This window comes from Musca autumnalis, unplaced genomic scaffold, assembly GCF_047663935.1.
Source record: "Musca autumnalis isolate F117 unplaced genomic scaffold, ASM4766393v1 scaffold_5, whole genome shotgun sequence".
Taxonomy (NCBI): Eukaryota; Metazoa; Arthropoda; class Insecta; order Diptera; family Muscidae; genus Musca; species Musca autumnalis.
The window spans coordinates 49,606,402-49,632,105 of NW_027412088.1; the positions used below are offsets into that span (position 1 = coordinate 49,606,402).

A 25,704-nucleotide genomic window follows, 5' to 3' on the forward strand; every position below is an offset into this window, starting at 1 on the left:
ATTTTTACTATTTTTTTCGATATAAAGGAAAAATTGTTATCCTTGTAGATTCTTGCAGGTTCTGCAACATACATATTGTATTTATTTCCATTAAACTAACCTAAAAATGAAAAACATCATTTAAAAAATATAAAAATTTATTTGGTATAAAAAAATGATAAAAAAAAACAACCATTATGTAACAATGTTTACTAAAAGACAACAATTATTTACACTAATTACATTAATTTACATACATAATACTATGTATTACTAAAACAGACATTAGGCCTATTTGGAACACCATTTACAGTTTGGCCTTCATGAAGGGTTTCAAGTACTTGTGGAATGATTGGTTGACAGGTTCCTGATTCAAGGGACTCTTTTTGGCTTCTTCAAACATTTTCTCATATACATTGCCATCGTAAACACCCAAAGCAGAATCCAAAATACGATCATGTATACCGAAAGCATCAACCATGGCAACAGCATTGGGACGTAAACGTTTAAGACAGCTTTGCAGACGTAATTCCAAATTGCCAACATCATTATCGGTGAGATCAATGAACTAAAAAAAAGAGGGACATGACATTTAATATTGATATTTCTTAATTGAAGACATTGTCGATTACTTACTCTCAAGAAATCACCAAGACGATTTAGGCAGGCATCAACTAAATACAATTCCAAAATAACCTTTAGGACCTCGCCCAATGCCTTGGAACTTTGTGATGCCAATTTTGTCATTTCGTAGAGGGCAGATGAGGCCAAGAAAGCACGACCATGTAGCTGTAATATATTAGAAAGCATGTGGATATTATTTTTGTTTTTTGGGAAGTAATCTCACATCTTGAATTGTGAATTTTCTAATGATATGTTTTCATCAACTCCTAATGGTTTATTCGTCATATTATATATATGTATGTATATGTAACTAGAAATGACTTTGGTCCGGCCTTGTATTAAGCCATAGGTTAAAATACCTCACTAAACATTAGCGCTAATCTAATCAACCGAACTTGCCTTAAATTAAATTTTAGCTTAACATTTTAAATTTTGAAAAGGAATACGCCGAAGGAATGGACTTTTAAATGCCGTCTTCCACTCTGATTTATGTTTGGAAGAAATACTAAGAGGGAAATTTTGTACTGACTCGGGTACTTCTGACTTATTTGATTTAACCTGCTCATCAATTAGTTTAGTTTGTTTTACCCTCATCCTCTAGATATATTCCCTTTGATACGATCAAAAATGTGCTTTAACACCTTTTTCAGATGTAATTCGGAACATTCCAGTTGTAAATCGTAACATTCCATTTGTAATTCGAATTATTTTATTTGTATTTCGAATTATTTCCTATGTTTCGAATTATTCCATTTGTAATTCGAAATATTCAATTTGAAATTCGTATTATTCCATTTGTAATGCGAAATATCCCATTTGAATTTCGAAAAAAAATCGAAATGAAATGTTTCGAATTACAAATGGAATAATTCGAATTACAAATAGAATAATTCAAATTACAAATTAAATAATTCGAAGTACAAATAGAACTTCAAATGGAATAATTCGAACTACAAATAGATAAATTCGAATTACAATAACATGTTACGAATTACAAATGGCATTCTCGAATTACAACTAAAATGATTCGATTTACATCTGAAAATGATGTAGGTGTAGAACAACTCGTTTTACAATTTAAAAAATTTGAATTACATAAGGAATAATTCGAATTACAAATGGAATAATTCGAATTACAAATAAAACAATTCGAATTACAAATAGAATAATTCGAATTACAGTTGAAATAATTCGAATTACAAATAGAATAATTCGAATTTCAAATGGAACAATTCGAATTACAATTGGAATAATTTGAATTACAAAATATATGTTACGAATTGCAAATGGAATTGCCGAATTACATCGAAAAAAGGTGTAGAAATAATAGTTTTGAAATCCCAAATATATTTGGACGAAGTGCATTGCATGCAATTTGAAGTCCTTTCGTCACTGTTAGTCCGTCTGTCAGACTGGCTGCTGCGCACGATAACTCTCCAAGGGAGTAACCGAATTGGTCACAACATTACACATCGTAATATTTCATCCCGGTAACTCCCTGGCGTCCCCTATTACAAGTTCATGGGAAAGCTAATTGACTTAGGATCCGAGAGCTGACTAATCCCCCCTTCAGAGATCTACCCAACCCTTCTGATGTTCGAATAGCAGAAAATAAGTTCCAAGAAATCATTACTGCAGCCGCTCACCATATAAATGCTTGTGGAATACCAGTGAGGTCAAACTTCCCAGCAAAGGTGACGGGATTAGCAAATGAGCTTCGTGGAGCCAACACCCGTGACCCCAGAGCGGATTCTTTCGTACCGGATTGACCCGGAACAACACACAATCATCGTTCCGGCCAGCGGCTGCCACCTCAGTGTACATATATCCCGGATTGCCTGCTCCGAATTCTTTTGGTCCGTGCCGGGACGGAGGAAAACCCAGGACCAATATATCTGTGCTCAGTTTGTCACATCCGCATCTTCACCCACATCCAACCTTCGGTGAGATGCAATAGATGTCAGGAGTGGGTACATCTAAGGGGTGGCTCTGGACTTGTCCACGTGAGGGACTATGTTGCTGCATCCTGCGTGAACACAGTCCCCAGTGAGTTGTCGTCGGATTACGAAACTCCCTCGTCGTCTGACTACGAAACTCCCCCGCAGTCCCCTCGACAACAACCGCACACGCAGCCTTTAACACCAGCCGTTGTTGTCCCAATCCCTGAGAATGCATCCTTTTTGCAATTTAATTGCAATGAATTCCGAGGTAATATCGAGGAAATAGTAGATTTCATGAATCGGAAGAACATCAAGGTCGCTGCGGTGCAAGGAAACAAGCTCAATAACAACTGTAGCTTACAACATTGTGATGGTTACAATGTGCTAAGGAAGGATCGCACCAGAAGTGGAGGTGGCGGATTAGCTTTCCTATTGCACCAATCTGTCCAATACAGACCTATCTCGCTTGAGCCTGTCTCTAATGACCCGTACATGGAATGTATGGGGGTAGCAGTCCAGTGTGGAACTGCCGAGATAGAGTGGCTGAACGTATACATCCCGCCGAGAAATAGCTGTATCTCAGATTACGTACCTAACATTAGCCCGCTTTTGGAAGGTCATAATCGTCTGGTCCTGGGTGACTTTAATGCGCATCATGAGATGTGGCATTCGGCCCTCGGAAACGACCAGAGAGGTACAGCTCTGGCTGAGCAGATTGGCAGGTCTACGTTTTGCACGGTCAATGAGAACGCCCCTACCAGAATTAGAGGAGAGTGTCACAGCTCGCCAGACATAACCATCGTGTCACCTGGTCTGACAAATGACGTTACCTGGCAACCCGTCATTTCCCTTGGATCAGACCATCTCCCCATAATTGTCTCCATTAGCAGACCACCCGATTTCATTACCTCTGAACGCCGCACATTCGTAAATCATAAGAAAGCTGATTGGCCGGGTTTCAGAGAGTTCACCAATCCCCCCTTCAGAGATCTACCCAATCCTTCTGATGTTCGGGTAGCGGAAAGAACGTTCCGAGACATCATCACTGGTGCATCCGCTCGCAAGATCCCTGCTGGTCGAATACACGAAGTAAGACCAAACTTCCCAGCAAAGGTGACGGGATTAGCAAATGAGCGTAATGAGCTTCGTGGAGCCAACCCCCGTGACCCCAGATTCAGAGAACTGACACCGAAAATTAACAGGTTGGTCGGTGAGCATAAGCGGAATAAGTGGCTAAATCATCTGAAGAGTTGCATCATTGGAGTCGGAATAGGAGAATTGTGGGTAACGGTTAGGCAACTCTCGAACCCTGTAAAGAAGGCTGGCTGATCTCCGAAGGAGTACGCAAGTTATTTTAATCCACACTTTGTCGAGCAACCCTTCCTGCCAAGGAAGAACCATCATAATTTACCATGGATGATGTTGCGAGTGTCCCCAATATCGCAAAATCGTTGGGTCCTGATGTAATATCCATGTAATGCTGAAACAGCTGGATGAACCGAGAGTCGTGTATCTCAAAGTTCTCAACCTGTCGATAGCCACCCACATTGTTTCTGAAGTCTGAAAAATGGCAAGGGTGGCCCCGCTACTGAAGCAAAGCAATTTCGATTTCGCTTTTGTCGCCCGTAGCAAAGACCCTTGAGGCTTTAATTGTCCTCAGCGTCAGTAAAAGCTATCCAATTGCCGATCATCAGCATGGGTTCGTAAGCACCATACAACGACAACATCGCTGCACGCCATTTCTACACATGATAATTGAGAACTCAGCCAAAGCAAGCCGTGCGATACTGCCAAGCACTGCGCTGTTTGAAGACATCGAGCAGGCTACCCTCCGGCCAAGTTTGAAACGTTGGTTAATCAATTATATGTGTGGACGCCAGACGTCCGTGGAATCCAGGAACAAGAAGTCCAAGCCCAGTAGAGTGAAAACGGAAGTGTCCCAAGGTGGGTGGGGTCTATTACCCCTGCCTGATGTCATTTGTGAAAGGCTGAAGTCCTATTTGGTCGATCTTACCAACTTTTTCCACTCAAGGAATATGCAAATATCCGTCACTTAATCTCCAGCCACTCTGTTCACCACATGGACAGCAGAAATGAACTCTGAGTTGAATGTCATGGTCGATTGCAGCAGAATTCCGACCACAAATTAGACCAAAATTCTAGAGGTAACATTCGACAACATGTTCATGTCGTCCGTGCGTGATACAGCTATCTGCGGCAAGCTGAGATGTAGGAACAAGGTCCTGACGTCTCTAGCCGGCACCACTAGACCACATACAACGCGATAGGTGGGTCTGTGGTAAGCCATGCAGCGCCAGTATGGCCCGCGATAGAAAAATATTCAAACCTGTCAGAATACCGCCCTGAGAACTTCAACATGGTAGCTCCTTATGTCTTCAGTGACAAAGACTCTTCTAATGTAACAACCCAATGGTATGCTGTAGTTACAGTACTTGCTCGGGTGATTATGTGAGCCATGCTAATCACCGTATGGTGGTGGAGGGATGGTGAGAGCCATCCTAATCACCATATGGTGGATAGGACTCCCCCACCCAGGCATGTCGGAGGGGATCTTCTCGATCTATAAAGAGAGATCCAATGTTACAAAAGAGAGAAAATACATCAAGTTCCAAGAATATCTATATCGAAAAACACCTTCAGGTACCTCACAAAAGTACAGTTTAAGTACTGTCCGAGGATTGTTTTGGAATTTTCATCGAAGATACCCCTTGATGTAATATTTACTACGATATAATGGTTTTTTTTTGTCGGCGAGTCCATTCTTCCTGAGTTAATGGCTCGAAAGCTCAACAAATTCCTACGGTTACCAAATGAAATGGCTTGTATGCACGGCAACTATCGATAGGAGCGATTTATATTGGCCCAACCTTTACATATCATAATAATTAGGGTCGCTGTTTATGATACCTATACCTACCCACAAACGACTAAAAATTGCACTGGAAAGTTCTAACATTTTTTTATCACCTACGAAAATCCTATTTATATTTCGACACCTCCAAATAATAGTATGCTAAGTCTAAAAAGTGAGTTTTGCAGGAGAAGCTCTCAAAGTGTGGAAATTTTTTTAAATTTCAGTACTATGCTAAGTCAATATTTGTTTATAACTTCTGTTCGGATTGACCGATCATTACCAAAATTTGACAGAATTTAAGTTAAAGGACGTTCGACACCTCCAAATAATAGTTTGCTAATTCTGAACAGTGAGTTTTGCAGGACAAGCTCTAAAAGTTTGGAAACTTCTTTGACCTTCAGTACTATGCTAAGTAAATATTTGTTTATAACTTCTGTTCGGATTGTCCGATTATTACCAAAATTTGACAGAATTTAAGTTAAAGGATGTTAAATATAAAAATGTAAAGCACTTGAAAACATGCTAAGTCGACTTAGCATACTATTGTTTGGAGGCGTCGATTTGAAATGACTCCTGTTATTGGTTTGTACAGTCATAAGCAGATTTTTCAAAATAAGTTTTAAGATTTTTTTAAATAATACTTACATCAGCAGCTTGGGTTAATTCAATACCGCACATGTTGGCGGCTACTTCAGGACCATGACCTTGCTTGCGGTACTGTTCAATACGTTCGTAGGCAATGCGTACCTTGCTGTGTAAAGGAAAAAATAAAAAAATATTTTCATTAATTTTTTCCTATTCTGCCTTTTACCAAATAACTGATAGGCATTTTCTTAAAGAAGAAGTCTTATTTTGGATTCTTTTTATCCTGATTTATGGGTAATACCCAACTTACTTTGCAGCAACAAATTGGAAAGCACGAACAATCGATTCTAGCGAACCATCAAAACTGCGGAATTGTTTTGTCTTAATAGCTTCATTGATGTAGGCAACAGTGGGTACCAATTGAACACCATTCAATGCTTGACCATACACCTTAACCAAATAACGTGCGGTCTGCAGCAACATAACAGTATTTTCACCTTCATAGGTACACACAGCTGTTGCCATACCATATAAAGTGGGGAAATTTGAACTATCCATAAAACCATGACCACCACAAGCCAAACGACACGTTTCAACACCAGCAGCAGCATCAGCACTGCAAATAGCTTTCAAGCAACAGGAGAGAGCATGCATTTCGGGTAAACGTTCCAATGCACCCTTTTCCACCTCGGCTGTAATATTGTTGTACATATTCCAAATATTTTCACCATTTGCCTTGAAAACTATGGCCTTAGCGATGATGGGAAATACTTTCAATTGTTGTGTTGTATGTTCCATAATTTGGGGTTCAGGTTCATTGGGATCGATGGGACTCTGGCGACGTACAGCCGAGTAACGACAGGCAATTGTTGAGGCCTTAGCCAAAGCCATTGCAGCATCACGAACCAAGGCAACACGTACAAACATCATGGTACCATAAGTTAAGACGGAGTTTTTGGGTGGCACATAAGTACCATCGGGTAAAACCTGTTGATTCTTCATCAGCATATGGTTGAGGGGTATGCGTACATTTTTCAAGCCCAAATAACCTTGATTCACGGATCTCATACTCAGTTTGGCACCAATTTCACCAATATCAATGCCTGGCAAGGGCATGTGGGTTTCTTCGTCACGTACTTGGACAATGAAGGGGGCTAAACCACGATATTCACCCTTGGTGTAGAGTTTGGCAACAACAACGGCATAGTTTGCAGTGTGACCCACTAAATTGAGAAAAGGAAATAGAGTTTTGTTATTTTTTTAAATTGTTTGGAATTCAAGTGGTTTCTGCTTACATCCTCCAGGCCACCATTTGTAAGCTGTTAGTGTGGGTGTATTCAAAACGAATTCTTGTGTCTTTTCATCATAATCGGCACGAGTTTCCAAACCACGCAAGAATGTACCATGACCCAATTCAGTTTGGGCATATGTGCCAATAATCGAGCAATCCCAAGCCCTTGGCAACCACTCAACCTGTTGTTCCATTGTGCCTTGACCCATAATTGTGGGTACAAACATAACAAAATGCAATGCCATGGGATTGCTTTCCTTGAGCAATGCTGTGCCGAGAGAGCCACCCAAAAGGGCGCTGAAATAAAAAACACACAATTTTAATTTAAAGTTCCACTTATTTTATGTTGTTTCTGTCGTACTCACTTGTAGGTGTCCACATTGTCTTCACCGTTATTACGAATTTCACGAATCTTTTCGGCTATTCTTACGGATTTGCGTATGGCGTGTTCATAAAGTTCCTTTTGTGACATATAGGAAATGGGTAGTTCATCTTTTAATTCGGGGTCGTTAAGGAAAATATCCTCTGAAAAAAATTAAATAAAAACAAATATTGTCTTTGGATCAAAATTGAAAGTTTTAACGCCATTTGCTAATGGATCAAGCATCTAATTCACATCTCTGATCGAATACATTGGCCAGTTTAGACATAAATTTGGCGGCAGAATTTCAGAATTATGTATAAATTCGCAATTAAATGGAAAAACTACATTCAATTACAATTGCGAATCATAAAGGATCATATCACTTGGATCAATCTAGAAGTCACCATTGTGTTATCATAATTACGCAGTACATATAGTTATAATTCGCAATACTACACACACATATTAACCTAATTATCATCATTTCATTGAGACAGCTGAATCACAAGCGCTTGTCGACGCAGCCTCCAATTCACAATTTAATGTAAGTACTTTATAATTCCTGTTTTTTTTATCACTATATTGAACACTATTCACCGCGATTTGTTTAATATTACTAAACGAGACCGTCGTATAGTTGTATAAGTCTTTATCATAAACTTTGAATTTTGTATTGCTCACGATATTCTTAATTTTGCTATATATAATAAACTTAATATCATCGAAAATATCAAATTTAAAACCTAATTTCATAATATTGACAATTAATCTATAAATTATGGCGATTTATTCAATGTAAATTTTGAGATAAATCCACGAAATTGAAGCAATGTACGTTTAGAATGTTTAATGGGCTGACAAAGTTACAGTCGGCATGGTTGGGCGGGTAATCCGACGAATCTTGAACATCTAAGATTCCAAACTTTGCATTTGTTCTTATACATATAACTCCAACATATTTTTTATAAATTTTCTCAAAAGTGCATTTTAAAGACATGCCACGGATTGTTTGCCATGGTTCCTGAAATAACGATCCAAAATCTTAAGACATGCCTTAGATGGTTTTGGAATTTTATGTAACAGGATATCCTCGCAATCCCTTTACGTCGTTACAAAAACAACTCTGCCGGCACCAACTAAAATGAAGGATGAGCACGATAACTTTCGGATTGAGCATCATATTAGGCTATCCAAACGAACATTAAGTTCCTCGAAGGTCTATATCGGACAACATTTTCGGTTACCTCCCTCACAAAAGTTCAACATTTTCGATTGAATGCATATTAGGTGCTTTTCAAGGATCGTTTTGAAGCTCCTACTCCTTCATATAATGTTTTCCGTGGGCAAGCCCATGTTTCTTGTCGTATTACAACTCAATTAGGGATTTGGCGTTTAGACAATATTTGCATACAAGAAGTGGAGCGGATTGGAAGAGTTTTTGCAAAGCAAGGAATAAGCAAAACTTGTGCTCAGGAAGGCAAGATTTTAAGGTCATTCATCGATGTTTGAAGGTCAGCGGAGTAGTAAGGAGTTGTGGAGTGTTCTAAAAATCCAATGGGTTCTCTTCGTATAAATCTTACGAGTTTGCGGGAAGTGTTGATGACTTGAATATTAATTTTGCTCAGGACCAGCTTGTTGATCAGAGCGTTTTAAGTGGCTTGAGTGGTTTTGCCTTTCGGGAAAGAGGTTTCTCTTTTCGATGCGTGGATTCTACAGATCTGGAGAGCGCGTTTGCTGCGATTAAATCCAATGCGGCTGGTTTGGATGGGTATTCCCTCAAATTTTTAAAGATTGTGATGCCTCTGTTCGCATTTCTTTCATTTGGTGAACACTATCTTAACCACATCTGTCTTTCCTGTAGGCTGGAAATTGGCTAAAACTGTTCCAGTGAAGAAGAAGCATGTTCCTTGTTCGTTGCAGGAATTACGACCTTTTTCCATACTGCCCATCTGCTCCAAGGCTGTCTAACATACCTGGAAGTCGCAGATAACATCGAATTTGCAGGAGAACAGATTGCTGAATGATGCGCAGTGTGGGTTCTGGAGGAATAGGAGTACTGCGTCTCCGTTGTTGGGGCTGATCGTCTCAATTCGTTCCAGTTTCGGTTATATCAAATGTTGTGTACTGTTATCGCTTGACTTGGAGAAGGCTAAGGTGGTGCATGAATTACATTCTTTATATTTGTATTCGCGTTGTGAGTGCGCCCTGATGCTGTCCTACCTTTAAGATAGAAGCCAAATAGTCTGTGCTGACAACAGATATAGTTCCATCTTATCGATTAGAAGTGTTTGATTTTGGGACCGGATTAGTCAAGACATCCTTATATAGAGAAGGGAATTGCTCGATCTCCTGGGGCAGAGAGAGATCCACAGATCTAGTCAGGAGAGCCCCCTCCCACGAAGCGCTCTCCTCAGTACAAGGGGAGATCATTAACCCCACTATAGTTAGTCCAACTCCCCTGGGGGATAATCCATCGGTCGGAACCGATAAGCCTTCCCTTCCGAGGCAGGACGCCATGGAGGAAGAAGTCGTGCTGGAGGAAGTGACACCCTCCACTACGACATCGACCAACAAGAGCTGACGTAATTCAAAATGAAGTCCGACTAATTAGTGTGAGGCTTCGAATTGCGAGGAGACTTGAGCGCAAGTACCCTCACATGGAGAAGATCCCCATTCCGGTTGATCGAATTCTGACTCCTGGAACGACTGCACCCTCCAGCCCAACGACTGTTAAGAGTGCAGCGGTTCCAGGGAAAACACCAAAATCGGAATTGTCAGGCTGCCCGAACTCCTTGCGGACACCAGTAGTGACTGAGGCGGAGACGAGCAGAAGGAGGAGAGGGAAGACATCAGAACGGTCGTTGCCTACAAAAGTTTTGCCGGCGATTGCCCCCGCAGCTGCCGGGGTAAATAGGAGTAGAGACTGCTTGCAAGCCTAGACGATGCAGAGATCTCCCTGTAGGAAATGTCAATAGTGAATCTATACTGACTTACTACTGACAAACTGTAGACAACTAATGTAATTTCCTATAGACATTTTGTATGAACGTGTCATTCGAAAGTCAGTACTGACAATGGAACTAGTATGTCAATAGTAAGTCAGTAGTTCTAGTGGAACCATGTGTTGACATTGGAGGTAGTGAGTCAGTATAGACATTGGAGGTAGTAAGTCAGTAGAGACATTGGAAGTAGTGAGTCAATAGAGACATTGGAGGTAGTGAGTCAATAGTACATAAAGGGTCATATGGAGACATTGGTACCAAATTGTTCACTATTAAGTTTTTTGCCTATTTGAAACTTTTTATAGACTAAAAGGCTATATAGTGTATTTTATAAGACGATGAACTTATACTTTTGTTTATGTAGTGTATTTTATTAAAGAATAACATATAATTATGAAAATACTAAAAAGTACAAATTGCATATTACAGTCTTTTTATCTTTATAAAGGGCTAAGCCCAAGATTTCCACATAATCACAAAATTAGTAAATGAAGCCAATGTTTTCAAGGCTGACTAAAGCTGGAAACACATACAACGTTTGGGTAAAGTTTTGTGTCGTTTTGGCCGTTTTTACACTGTTGGGCATGATGCCGAAAAATTCAAATTCATTTGAAATATATGCCGACAAACAGATAAACGCTGGACTTTGGTATCGTCGTCGCCCTGTTGTTGTTGTTTTTTTCTCGAGCCCAACGCAAAACTTTAATCAAACGTTGTATCTGTTTTCAGCTTAACAAATAATAAAAAACTGTTTTCATTGTCAGAAATATCATCGCCTAAGAATTGGTGGTTCTTGGCCATAAGAATTGGTGTGATTTATCTGCTTAAAATATTTCTTCTGCTGCACTTCGCTTTTTATTAGGCGATTCGCTGAATATTGATATAACATCTAAGAATTGAAAAGAATAAACATGTATAAATAAACAAAATATCTTTAAATTTTCTTACATTACAGCCGTATAAACATTGCAAAAATCTCGCAATCAATTTTTGCCAAATAACCCTTCAACATTCTAACTCATTATTATGCCGTGTCCAAATATCAGATGTAAGTTGCGTTCATCATTTCCAGCGAGACGGGGCAATATTTGTCATCTTCTCTAAAGATTCCATAAAATGTCTAATAGTCGAAGTTTCACCACAAATGTTGTCAGCCGCCTCAGAACCTGCACTTTGATATAGAATTGTCTATTTTTTCACTTGTTTGTTATTTTCCTTTCATAATTTCCTTTGCTCATACTTGTTGTTATTAATATTATATATTTTATTGATTTTTCACAAGAACACATTATTTTATGCCAAACAATTACGAAAATGAAGAAAAAATATGATGCTTCGTTGGGCTATCAGTTTTCACCATAAACAATGTTGACTTTGTCACCATAATAGTAGACAAAGTGGTGACATGTCGACACATGTCCCCATGCTATTCATCAAAAATTGAGCGAATTATAGCAAAATCGTGGAAAGATATGTATGGGGGCTATATCCAAATCTGAACCGATTTTTTTGAGAATCGGTGTAGCTATTCAGAGGCCTAAGAAAATAACACGTACTAAATTTGAAAGCTATCCGATCAAAATTGAACAAGTTGTAGCTAAATCGGGAAAAGATATATATGGGGGTTATATAAAATCTGAACCGATATATCTCAGAAGGTTGCAGGGATGGGCAGTTTTTGCACATTTTTATTTGGAAGAGATGTCCAATTAACGGAAAACAAGAGCCGAGGTGGCAATCAAAAGATCTGCTCTACTAAATAATAAGAATTTGAATTTTTTTTTATCAAATTTAAATTTTGATTTCTTGATAACGGTACATTGCCCACGTGCAGTTGATGTCAACTTTTTGTACTAAAATTTTATATGGGGGGGTACAAACCCCCAATCCGATGATGCCCAACTAACTACTCAAAGATTGCCTGACAATTGTTCCAATATTTTCGTAAAGTAATATTTATCTTAAACTTATATAAAGTTCGATGATGGACTACATCGGTCCAGACCTTCCACAAAATTTCAAAATTTTCATGAAATTGAAGTTAAAGGACATGTCTGGGATCGTTTTGAGTTTTTCGCAGTATGTAGTCCTCGCGCTCCGTATTACGACGGTACAAGTTTTTCGGGGGCAACTCCATACTTGCAGAGATAATGGCTAAAACCTTTAAAAAGCCAGATACAATCCGATGCATAAAACGGAAAGCCGTTCGAAGTGCTCGTGTTATTTTAATGGACAGTGTATAGAACACCCCGAGATTGAAGGGGGAGGGAAGATGACGCCTTAAAAATGCCCAGTCATGATGAGCGATGTTGAAACCTGAAGTTATCCAAAACGTTGGGACCGATCAGAATCGAATGCTTAATGCTTAAACAACTCGATGAACCCGGATTTGAGTATATGAAAAGTATCCTCAACTTGTCGTTACCCATCAATTTTATAACGTACTTATCTTATAATCAGATTCTCTAGGAGTAGCATTTCAAACTTGTATACGTGCAAATTTGCAAATAAGCCCAAAGCAAGAAATGCAATATGTCATTCTTTGTTCTTAGCAACGAAATATTGTGAATATATTAAAATAAAATTTTGGTTTTGATTAATCGATATAACTAACGAACTTAACTGGCTATAATACATAATATAATCTTATCTGATAACAGACAGGCATGGGTTAAAAGTTTTGGCCACCTCACTTCACACCACCAAAAAGTTAAATTTATATTTTTAATAAGGCAATTTGCAAATGTAACAGCGTTATCGCAAATTCTTCAAGAAGTAAATACCCCCAATAGTGTCCCACAAAACGATAGTTGAACGCTTAAGGTTGTACATAAAATTCCAGTACACTTATAATAGGAAACTTCTATTCCATTCCATTCATTCATTGGTTGATAAGCTTATAAATCTTGTTGTCCAAAGATAATCACAATCATAAATGCCCAGTTATACACCCAGGGTAAAGTTTAAATTTCAAGTGGGAATTTGTTTGTTGTTATTCTTGTTCAGACTCACGCAAACAAATGATATGGCAAAAATGTTGCTTGTTTTTCTAATTATAATACTATAATACTAAAGATGGCTAAAATATAGTGCCGGGGGATCTTCACAATATATTACTGTTTATTGTTTTTGTTTTACTGTGATGAGAGGAAAAAAAACTTGTTGTCGTCATTAAGTGCATTTGTTGTTAATACTAGTCGTAGGTAGCATCATGATTCAACAGCTTTAATCAGAGTTTTTGTTGTTGTTGTTTTGTCTGGCGCACAAAGTTCACCAACTACATTCCTCCACATAGCCATAGAACATATAGATGGGGAGGGAGGTTGTATATAGCAACACATTTAGTTGTGTCTTTATTAGCCCTTGTTTCAAAACTTGTCCGAATGTGTTGTTTATTGTTGTTCGTTGTGGCTATTTAAACGTTTACATTGTTTAATTACTCTGCATTTTGGATAATAATTCTAAAAGTGCTACCTATTCAGTCTGAATGGAATGTTTTTTATTATTTTCTGTTCTCAGTTGATAATAAAAGGTCATTTGACATTGACATTTACTCGTACTTTAGAGTGGTTTACTAGTACAGTTTTGGTGCCACAATTTTAGCCATTCTACAAAGGGACAATTGAACTATATACCTATATGACAATTAAATCCTACTACTCGTTTTGACCTTCTCCGTTACAACTTAAGGGAAAAAGTGAAAAAAACTTACGTGGAATTTTCAATTCAACAGTTTTCAATGTTGATGTGTTATTAGAAATGTAATCATCGGATGACAATATGAAGCAATTTACTCCTTCATATTTCCTCAGCGGTATGTGCCACATCGAAGTAATGATTTTAAGACCAAATCAGTTTCAAGACAAATTTGAGTCGATCTGTGTCTGTGTAGGGAGTGAACGATTTGGTGCAATCTTTGGACATCGTAATATTTTTTCCAACTTCGGGTACTTCTCTCACAGAAGTTAAAAAATTTCAAATAAATACAATAAGTTTAAGGCCTGTTCAAGGATCGCTTTTAATTGTCTATCAAAGTTAGTCCCGATTACAATTTTATTGTAGACAAACCAGTTCATATTTGAGATAATGGCCCGTAAGCTCTAAAAACACCACAGTAACCAACTAAAGTGGTGTTGGGAATTTTTTTAGTCATGTTTTGGGAACCATTGCGATAATGCTGTTACATCAGGGGGGACGGACAGTTTATGCGGTTATTTGAACCGAAAGTTCGAGGACAAAAATCGGGTTAGGCCCGGTTACTAGAGTAAATTTCAAGCCACGGTCAAAGTATAAATTAAAAAAAGTGTCAGTCGGCCGACAGAGATATACCCTCAGCCAATGTAAAGTGAAACCTTAATCTACGGACAAATCGAATGTATTTAGGGTTTCTTCAGAATTTTGTGGCCCCTTTTTGAACATTTGAACTTGTCGACAAAAATGTGGATTAGGAATTAACTGCACTAAGACACAAATGTTGAACATTTGTGGGGGAGGTACCCTTAGGGAGGACCGATATGTGCCATTTTAGAAGTGAAACTAAATTTTGACAAAATATTAGGAAATCGAAAGTTTGGACCAAATTGGTTGCCCCATTCAAGTAATATCGTCCTAGCATTTTAATGACATTTTTAAACATTGGGGAGAAGTACCGGAAGTTGTGGACTGGTATTGCCCCATGAAACTAAGTTTGGATAAAATATGACGAAGACCAAATGTTGGACCAAATCAAGAGTTATGGTGGCCGCCGCATATGGTGACATGGGGGTTTTTTCACCTTTCAGACTATTTTCTCAGGAAGTATTGTCTTGCCCCTGATGAAACTTGTACCATCGTATGGGGGACAGTGAATACAAGTTGTTACAACAAAAATCAGAGCGATTCTAGACCAGGTCCTAAACTGAACTTTTCCGAAATTTTGTGTGGGAGGTACCCGAAGGAGTGGACCGATTGAGTCCATATTGGGTCAAAACTGTTACTCCCTTCAAGAGTCATTGTGCGCACAAATTTTTCGACCTTTTTCGAACTTTTGTGGGGTAGGACCCAGAAGAAGTGGACCGACATAACCCATCTTCGAACTTAAACTAAGTTTGGGCAAAATATTACCAAAGCCAAATTTTGGACCGAATCGGTTGATCCGTTCGAGAGTTATCGTGCGCTCCAGCCAGCCAGACCGACGGACGGACATGACTAAATCAACTCCAAATTGTCTGAAACACATTTCGTCCAAACATGCTTGGGGTCTAAAACCATTATTTCAAAGAGGCACATTTTGAGGGTATTGATAGTTCGCGAAATCCGCTCTTGGCCCTATGGGCTAGGTTCACATTTATAAAATGAATTGAAATCGGTGTACCTCAAGCCATGGAGATACATTGGATAGAATTTAGCAGAATTTTATAATTGAATTGATTGGTTGCAAGATTAATGTCTCTGGATCCAAAGATCCCCCATAATGGAACCGGATTCAAAACTGAACTGTTTAAATTAATCCCGATCTTTTTCCATGAGTTTTCCCACGACAGTGCATAGTTATCGTTTCAGAAGAACTTCGCTAATACGGTTTTGTGCCCGGACTTCGGGTCAAATAACCGGACCACCGTGTTTGTCTCCCAAGAAAAATTTACATTCCCGTGAACAGCCAAAAATGTCACTCTCTGATTTTTATGACATCTTTAGGCTAACGAGGGTACATACACTTTGATATGTTCTAAAATGTACCTCATCGAAATAAAGTTTTGCATCCCATGTTTTTGGATCTCGAAAGGATCAAGCGATTTGGTCCAAACTTTACACCTCGTAATATTTTGTCCAAACTTAGGGCAAGTTCGAGGATAAGCCCCATCGGTCTTCTCCTTAGGGAGATCTAGAAATTCTCTCTTCTCTCGACCTCTCTGATCATGAAGATCCCTCTTAACTTGTTGTCCACTCCTTCGGGTACCTCCCACACAAAATTCGAAAAAGTTCAGTTTAGGGCCAGCTCTCGAATCGCTTCGTTTTTTGTTGTAACATCTTGTATTCACTGCCCCCCATACGACAGTACAAGTTTCATCAGGGGCAAAACCCTACTTCCTGAGAAAATAGCCTGAAAGGTTCAAAAACCGCATATGACACCGTGTCTAGTGGTTGGAGCACAAGATAACTCTCGAACGGATCTGCCGATTCGATCCAAAATTTGGACTTCGTAATATTTTGTCAAAACTTGGGTCAAGCTCGAAGATAAGCCCTATCGGTCTTCCCCTTAGGGTGATCTAGGAATTTTCTCTTTTAACGTTCGACCTCTCTGACCACGAAGATCCCTCCTGACTTGCCTAAGTAGGGGGTCCTACCCGCCAAATGGTGATTAGTATGGATCCTACCTACCATTTGTCTCCTGAAGTAGATGGTCCACTGAAGACATGGTGAGGCACACTCTTACTTTCAGAGCGCATTCTGACAGATTTGAATAGTTTTCCATCGCTTTGGACTTATATTCGCTGACCAAACTGTCGCCGCATATCATACCACAGACCGACCTATCACGTTATATGTGGTCAACATGGTTTCTCTACCTCGAGTAATATGTGTGGAGATGATGAGCAGCGCTGTTGTCGTGCTGTGCTGCTTACAAACCAAGAACAACCCTTGCATTTGAAAGTCTGCTACGCATAAAAGTATTGTTCATAAGCTGTAATACCCAATTTAATATAGTAGGTTGCCAAGTTCCTTACCATGGAGATAGATAAATATCGTTGTGATCAGGATAATGTCCCTAAATGGCATTCGAGTCTTTGTTAATTATACCCTCAGCCTTTAGGCTAAAGAGGGTATTTACACTTTGATACGACCAAAAATGTGCCTCATCGAAATAATGGTTTTAGACCCCAATTATGTTTGTACGATATCCGTTTCAGACAATTTTGAGTAGATCTAGCAATGTCCGTCCGTCTGTCTGTCTGGCAGGCTGGTGCGCAAGATAACTCTCGAACGGATCAATCGATTCGGTTCAAATTTTGGGTATCGAAATATTTTGTCCATATTCGATTTAAGTTCGAAGATGGGCCATATAGGTCCACTCCTTCAGGTATCTCCCCCACAAATGTTCAAAAATTGTCGCAAAACTTGTGCGCACGATAACTATTGTAGGGAATAACCGATTTGGTCCATACTTTGCACATCGTGTAATTTCTACCAAACTTAGATGAGGTTCCAATATGGGCTCAATCGGTCCACTCCTTCGGGTACCTCCCACACAAAATTTCGGAAAAGTTCAGTTTAGGACCTGGTCTCGAATCGCTTTGATTTTGTTTACGCAAGTTGTATTTGCTGTCCTCTATACGACGCTGTAAGTTTCATTAGGGGCAAGTCCATACTTCCTGAGAAAATAGCCTGAAAGTTACAAGAAACCCTATGACACCGTGTGTATTGGTTGGAGCGCAAGATAACTCTCGAACGGATCTGCCGATTCGGTCCAAAATTTGCCTTTCGTAATATTTTGTCCAAACTTAGTTCAAGTTCAAAGATGGATTATATCGGTCCACTCCTTCAGGTACCTCCCCCACAAAAGTTCGAAAATGTTCGGAAAATTTGTGCGTACGATAACTTTTGAAGGGAGTAACCGATTTGGTCCATACTTTGCACATTATGAAATTTCTACCAGACTTAGATGAGGTTGCAATATGGACTCAATCGGTAATCTCCTTCGAGTACCTCCCACACAAAATTTCGGAAAAGTTCAGTTTAGGACCTGCTCTCGAATCGCCTTGGTTTTTGTTGTAACATCTTGTATTCACTGTCCCCTATACGAAGGTAGAAGTTTCCTCAGGGGCAAGTCCATACTTCCTGAAAAAATAGCCTGAAAGTTGAAAAACAAACCCTATGACACCATGTTTATGGGTGGAAGCGCAAGATAATTCTCGAACGGAAATGCCGATTTCGGCCAAAATTTGGCCTTTGTAATATTATTTCCAAACTTACTTTAAGTTCGTAGATAAGCCATATCGGTCCACTCCTTCAGTTACCTACCCCACAAAAGTTCAAAAATATTCGGAAAAATTGTCCGCACGATAACTCTTGATGGAAGTGACCGATTTGGTCCATACTTTACACATTCTCATAATATCTACCAGATATAGATCAGGTTCCAATACGGACTATATTTGTCCACTCCATCCCGTACCTCCCACACAAAATTTTGGATAAGTTCACTTTAAGACCTGCTTTTGAATCACTTTGATTTTTGTTGAAGCAACTTACATTCGTTGCCTCAATTACCATGGTAAAAGTTGCTTCAGGGGCAAGTCCATACTTCTTGAGAAAACAGCCCGAGGGGTGTAAAAACCCCCTATGGCACCCCCATGGTCTACATATGTCGGTCCATTCCTTTAAGTACCTTTTTCGCAAATTTTTTGAACTTTAATCCTAATCAACATTTTTGTCGGTTCATACGACCAAAATTTTGAAACCCCCTAAATACATAAAGGCCTGCGTACATAAGCTGCCTTGCCTGATTGCCTTGCTTACCTGCTTCATTTCTGACGTAATAAAAATAATAGAATAAAGACAAAATTTCGAACTGGGTTGCCATCAGTTGGAAATTGGGTCGGCCTTCTTTGTTCTTTTATTTTTTATTGAAGCAGCAAAGCAAGGTAATCAGGCAGAGCAGCTTATGTACGCAGGCCTTAAGTTTTTTGTGAAGAAAGTGTTTCAATTTGCACAGGCTGAGGGTATATCTCTGTCGGCAAAGCCGACTTATACTTTTTTACTTGTTTTTTTTTTTTAATACTTCGATGATAACGCAATATAAATTCGAAAATTAATAAACGAATTACTAGCTTGTGATAAGAACTGGAAAGGCTATTGATCTCACGCTTAAATAATATTGCAAAATAAGCACGAAATATTTAAAAGTTATTCAGTAAAAACAGTGTCTTTAGAAAATATACAAAATATAGGTATAAATATTAAAACTTGTTTTAAGCCCGTATTTTTGTATTTGTACCTCCATACGAGCATTCTAACCCCTAATTTACATCAGAGAAAATTGTATTCTCTTTGTTCAGAATCTCAATCCGATTGTCGCTAGAAATAAAAGTAACATTGAAACTTAATAAAATTGAGGGCAGTCCCTTTTAAATATAAGATGATTTCTGTAGCCACCATAAAAGTCGCTTATCACTAGCCCTTGGCTTAAATCTACTACATTTATCAGCATTTTTACTCATTTTATAAGACAAATCTGCCAGTTTGCCAGTCATTTGCAATTATCTGCAATACAATCAGCAAAACGCTTTAACAGCAAACACTTGAATTCTTTGGAATAATTTGCAATTTGCTTAAGAGCCAAGCTTAATGTGTTTTTTAACTTATCGACAAATAAAAAAAGTAATCCATAAAAAATTTCGGTCAAGTACAATATAGGGGACAAACTATTGTACTTTTACATAAAGCACATAATGGCTTTGTTCATATTTGAAATAAAAGATATACTATATAATCATTACGCTGAAGGATCAACTCTAGTGAAAAAAACGAAGATTTATTTAATCGTTCCCTTTAAAATAAAGACTTACCCAAAGCAAGAAGCTGTTCGTACTTCTTTTTTCCACCTTTCCACCATATTGTGAATTCCTCGGGAACAAATGTAGCGGTATTACGTTCTTTTTGCAAGTCGGGATTAACTTTAGCACTCATTATCGCTTTTGTTTCTGCTAATGACTCTTGGTATATGATGCAGTTTCACAATTTTTTCCACAATGAAACAAAGCACTCTCGCTTGAACACAAATACACACACGCGCGCTTCGATCTCTGACTCTAGAATGAATGGATAGCTTGGATGCAATAATCAATATACCCCACTGAGTTTTTTGAATGATCGTAACGCAATACTGTCCACTGGCTTAGCTTGTTTTTTGCACAATTGCCAACAACGATTTCAGCCAAAACAAGTTAACTTAACCGGTAAAGAGAAGCGCGTCTAACTTGTTGTATGGTCAATAACAATCTAAACAAAACGGAGCTTTGTGGCATATAGTTAATAACAATAGTAAATTCTCTCGTACAGAAGTTAATCGTGATTACCAGCAGGCAGCGATATAACAAGCGGACCTTTGACTGGCCAATAGTATAATATGAGGGGTACTATTCTTATCACAAATGGCAGAATAAGTAGTGTTGCTCTATATACTATTCATGTTTTCAATAATTGATAACACTAATCTCGATCTTATCTCAGAACACTACTCAATCAGTTCGTTCCACATTTTTTCTCTTCATGTTGCAAAAGGCTTCAATGAAAGGGATTAATTAAAAAAATATTGTGTCGTTTTTTATATAAAAAAACTAAAACTTAAATGATGCGGTTAATAATGTTATTGAATTAATGTTCGGCAATTGAATATTCTGCGAATTTAAAATAAAAACAAAGAATACAAAAAATTACACAACAGCTGTTAACAGAGAACCAAGCCGATTACATTTTTGTCGCCGGTAAATTTAGTACTTAATTTATAATTGGTTTGTTCCTTTACTTTTGAAAATGATAAAACCGGCTGTTGCCACCATATGAATTGTACCGTGTCTGAAGTAAAAGAACTCTTTTCGAGTAAAAAGTGGTAAAACTTGAAGATTCTTGTACGTAAATGAACGCAAGAATTTACAAATTTTTACTAAAAACTAGTAAAAAGTTGTAGATTCTGCGAGTTCTGGAACAGACCGAGTATTGTTAAAATTTAATTCGAATGAACGAATTGTGTATGATTGATTTAATCCTTTGTTTTTTATGAAATAACTCATACGTAAACGAACTATGGTACTGAGTAAGTTCTCTAGACTTAACAATTCTACTGCCAACATAGCAAATTAGCCAATATTTAATATGAGTTAAGACCTGGGCAAGATCTATTTACCAGGGGCTGGCTTCTTGTTGTATTTTTAATTAAAACAATACATATACTGCGTAAAACGGCGTTTGCATTAGTGTTAACCTTCGTTATGTGGATTTATTTGACGTTTGTGCTATGGAATTGACATTTGAAAATTCGGATAAATACATACGCACTATGGCCCGTTCTTACATCTTGTCTTTAAAGTAAATTTTTGTTATCCCTTTTCTTTTTTATTCTTCTATTAGAAGCAAGCAAGGCAAGTAGACAAAGCAGCTTATGTACTTAGGCCTTCAAGTTCGCATCGCCTGTGATTTGTTATTACATCTTCCATTTATAAAAAATGAAAAGCTAGTCATGCTCGAATAAACAGAACAAATTATCTTCTTTTTAAACTAAATGTTAAATTATGTAAAAATATGGCAATATCAAGCAAAACAAGTAAAAAAGTATCAGTAGGCTTTGCCGACAGAGATGTACCCTCAGCCTATGTCTGGGATCTTTTCAGAACTTTGTGGCCCTTTTTGGACATTTAAACTTGCCGACAAAAATTATGATTAGCGTTAAAGTTAAAAAGTAGTCCATTATGGAAGTGGAACTTACTAACTGGGTCATCGTATAAATTTTAGACCAGTATGCCAGGAAGCATGGACTTGTCAACGGAAAACATAATATTAGCTCTGTTCCAGAACTATAAAGTTTTTACAATTTTTACTACTTTTACACATTTTGCGTTCCCGTACACAAAATTTATATGAAAATCGTTTACGACTTTTACAACTTTTACGACTTTTACCACTTTATAAAGTACGGGAACAGGCCAATTGTTCTAGCCATGACCACAACGAACACCATCGGTATACATTTACAAACTATCTGCGAACAGAGCCTCAACTGCACTAAGGCACAAACGTTGAACTTTTGTGTGAGAGGTACTAAGAAGAAGACCTATATGGGTCATTTTAGAAGTTAAACTGTAGTGCGATTCTCTAACACATTTTTTGAGTTACCGACAAAAATCGGTAAAATTAAAACGCAAAATTGTGAATGAAAAGTTCAAATAAACGTGACAACACTCTTGCTACCGGTAGAACTTTACGGCTGCTTTTTATTCGTCGCTAACTTACCGAAAAACATCGGTACTTACCGAAATTATAAGCATTTTAATTTTACCGACAATTGTCGTTAACACAAAAAATGAGTTAGAGAATCGCACTACTGGTTTCTAAAGAAGTATGGACTTGCCTATGAAAAAAACTTTTACCGTCATAATTGAGGCAGCAAATTCAAATATCTTCATCAAAAATCAAAGTGATACAATAGCAATAGTCTTAAAGTGAACTTATCCGAAATTTTGTGTGGGAGGTACCTGAAGGAGTGGACAAATATAGTCCATATTCAAACCTTATCTATAAGTGGTAAATATATTTGGATGTATAAAGTATGAACTAAATCTGTCACTCTCTTCAAGAGTTATCAGAAACATTTTGGAATTTTTGTGCGGGAGGTCCCTGAAGGTGTGGGCCGATATGGCTTATCTTCGAACTTAAACTAAAGATTTGTTTCAGAACTAAAAAGTTTTTACACATTTTACGACCTTTACACATTTTACCCGAAAAACCGTTCCCGTACACAAAAAAGTGGTAAAATGTTCACTTCTCTTTAAACAAAAGTGGCGCTGAATGGCACTCTCTTTAAAAAGTTTTTACTCGACAAATTTGAGCGTGTAAAAATAGTAACATGGTTGCCGGCGTCTGATTGGCTGATACGCCGACTTTAACATTTGTTCCAGTTTTTTTGACGTATTTTCCATTTTTCCGTTCCCGAACTATTTCAAAAAACTTTTGTGTGTGAAAACATTTTTTACAGTTCTCTCTTTTACGAGTTTTACTATTAAAAAGTACGGGAACGAAGCTTAAGTTTGAACAAACTATTACGAAGGCCAAATTTTGGACCGAATCGGTAAATCCGTTTGAGAGTTATCTTGCGCTCCATCCCCTACACACAGTGTCACAAGCGCTTTTTGCACCTTTCAGGCAATTTTTTTCGAGAGCAGCTCCTAAACTGAATTTTTCCGAAATTTTGTGTGGGAGGTACCCGAAGGAATGGACCGGTTGAGCCCACATTGGAACTTTTATGCAAAGTATGGACCAAATGGGTTACTCCCTTCAAGAATTATCGTGCGCACAAATTTTCCGAACATTTTCGAACTTTTGTGGGGGAGGTATCGGAAGGAGTGGTCCGATATAACCCATCTTCGAACTTAAACTAAGTTTGGACAAAATATTGCGAAAGCCAAGTTTTGGATTAAATCGGTGCATCCCTTCGAGAGTTATCGTGCGCACCAACCAGCCAGACGGACGGACATTGCTAAATCGACTCCAAATTTCGTCCAAACTACTTGGGTCTAATGACAATATGTGTACTGTACACACGATTAGTTTTGACTGTCAGTTTTGCTCAAATAATCGGTTGCTTGCCAGTGTGGCCGTTCACTTCTGTAAGTCATCAGGCAACCACAAAATATTTTGTGGTTAAATTTATGCTAAGTTTACATTTACGAAATCCACTCGATTTCAACTGTCAATTCCATGGCTCAAACGTCAAATGAAATCTCATCTGGATTTCATTTGACGTTTAACCTATGGATTTGACAGTTGAAATCGAGTGGATTTCGTAAATGTAAACCAAGCATTACCATAATTTCGTTAATTTTATTTTATTATATTTAAGTTAAGACCCTAATGTAAAAATATAAAAAAGAATGAAATCGCTATCATTAATTAAAGCCTCGTTCCAGTACTTTTTTATTGATAAAAGTGTCAAAAGAGCAAACTGTCGATAATGAGTCCAACACACAACGGGAACGGAAAAATGGCAGAAACATCAAAAAATCTTGAACAAATGTCAATGTCGTAGTGTAAGCGAACCAGAAGCCACCAATCATGTTGCACATTTTTGCTAGCTCAAATTTGTCGTGTAAAAAGTTTCTAAAGAGAAAGCTATTCAGCGCCATTTTTGTTCAAAAAGAAGTGAACATTTTGCAACTTTTTTGGTGTACGGGAACGCATTTTGGGGAAAAATGTGCAAAATGTGTTAAATGTGTAAAAACTTTCTAGTTCTGGAACGAATCTTAACTCTTAACTATACACATTTCATTCATTTTTTCCATAAATTGTGAATAATTTTGTATTTTCAATATATTATTTATTATAAATGTGTCTGCGTACTCGATAATTTGTAATAATTATTACAAATTATTACTGAATGTTGTTTTTTTACACAAATGTTTAGTAAAAGAGAATGAATTGAGAAACTTTTGATTTTTTTATGACTGAGAACTTATAATTTTTACTGAAGGAATTTTGTTCAGTAACATTTTGTAGCTTTAGGCAGTTGTCAAAAGTATAAAATATTCAAATATCATAATCGTAAGTATTAATCAAATTGAAAATTTTTACTGAATGTTGTCTTTTTATTTTTGACTTTTTTATTTTTTTCTTTTGAAAGAGTATAAAATGCTTTACTCTCTAAAAAGAAGTTACTGAGTAATATTTACTGAGAAAGTACAAGGACAAACCTATTATATGTTTCTATTTTCAAAATTAAAGAGAGAGAGACATGTCAAAACAATGTTTGTGTATAGAGACTTTCAGTTATTTGTTTCCTTTTTGTTTCTGATTTCTACGCGATTTTGAAGTAATAGACAAGAAATGTGTGTGGAATTAAGAAGGAAACACAACCACCTTCCTCTTGCATCTATATAAAATGTTTAGTTCATTAATTTTCATTCATCTTTTTCCTTTTTTCTAAAAATTATTGTGTTGTTTTCAACAAATTTTTCAATTTTGAATTTAGACATGTCATAATTAATTTTTTCAATAGATTCTCTCATTTGTTAGGGATGATACATCCTTATTCGTCTTTCAGAGAGTATTTCTAATCGAACGTAGAAAAATCGTCGTTCGTTCATAGAATTTTATGTGGGGAAATACGTAATTTATTCGTAGTTATCGGTCGAACAACGAATAGCGAACGAACGACGTACCGTGGAAACGGGCTATTAATGTCCATCAAATTTACATCTACCTTTATTATTTTCACGCATTTTGACGTTACTTTTTAGTACTAAATACATGTTGTTTTTTTACAGTCCTCTTCTTCCACTTTCTAAACATTATAA

General features: G+C 37.7%; 1 protein-coding gene across 1 annotated transcript; it reads right to left on the reverse strand.

The window, feature by feature from the left end:
* Positions 1 to 119: 119 nt before the first annotated feature.
* ACOX1 (acyl-CoA oxidase 1) lies at positions 120 to 21,111 on the reverse strand. Its single transcript, XM_073991570.1, has 7 exons — positions 20,209 to 21,111; positions 7,660 to 7,819; positions 7,299 to 7,591; positions 6,314 to 7,226; positions 6,064 to 6,169; positions 616 to 768; positions 120 to 547 (listed from the first exon to the last, which is right to left on the reverse strand). Exons 1-7 carry the CDS (start codon positions 20,327 to 20,329, stop codon positions 287 to 289), a joined length of 2,007 nt encoding a protein of 668 aa, XP_073847671.1. The 5' UTR covers positions 20,330 to 21,111; the 3' UTR covers positions 120 to 286.
* Between the last annotated feature and the right edge of the window lie 4,593 nt (positions 21,112 to 25,704).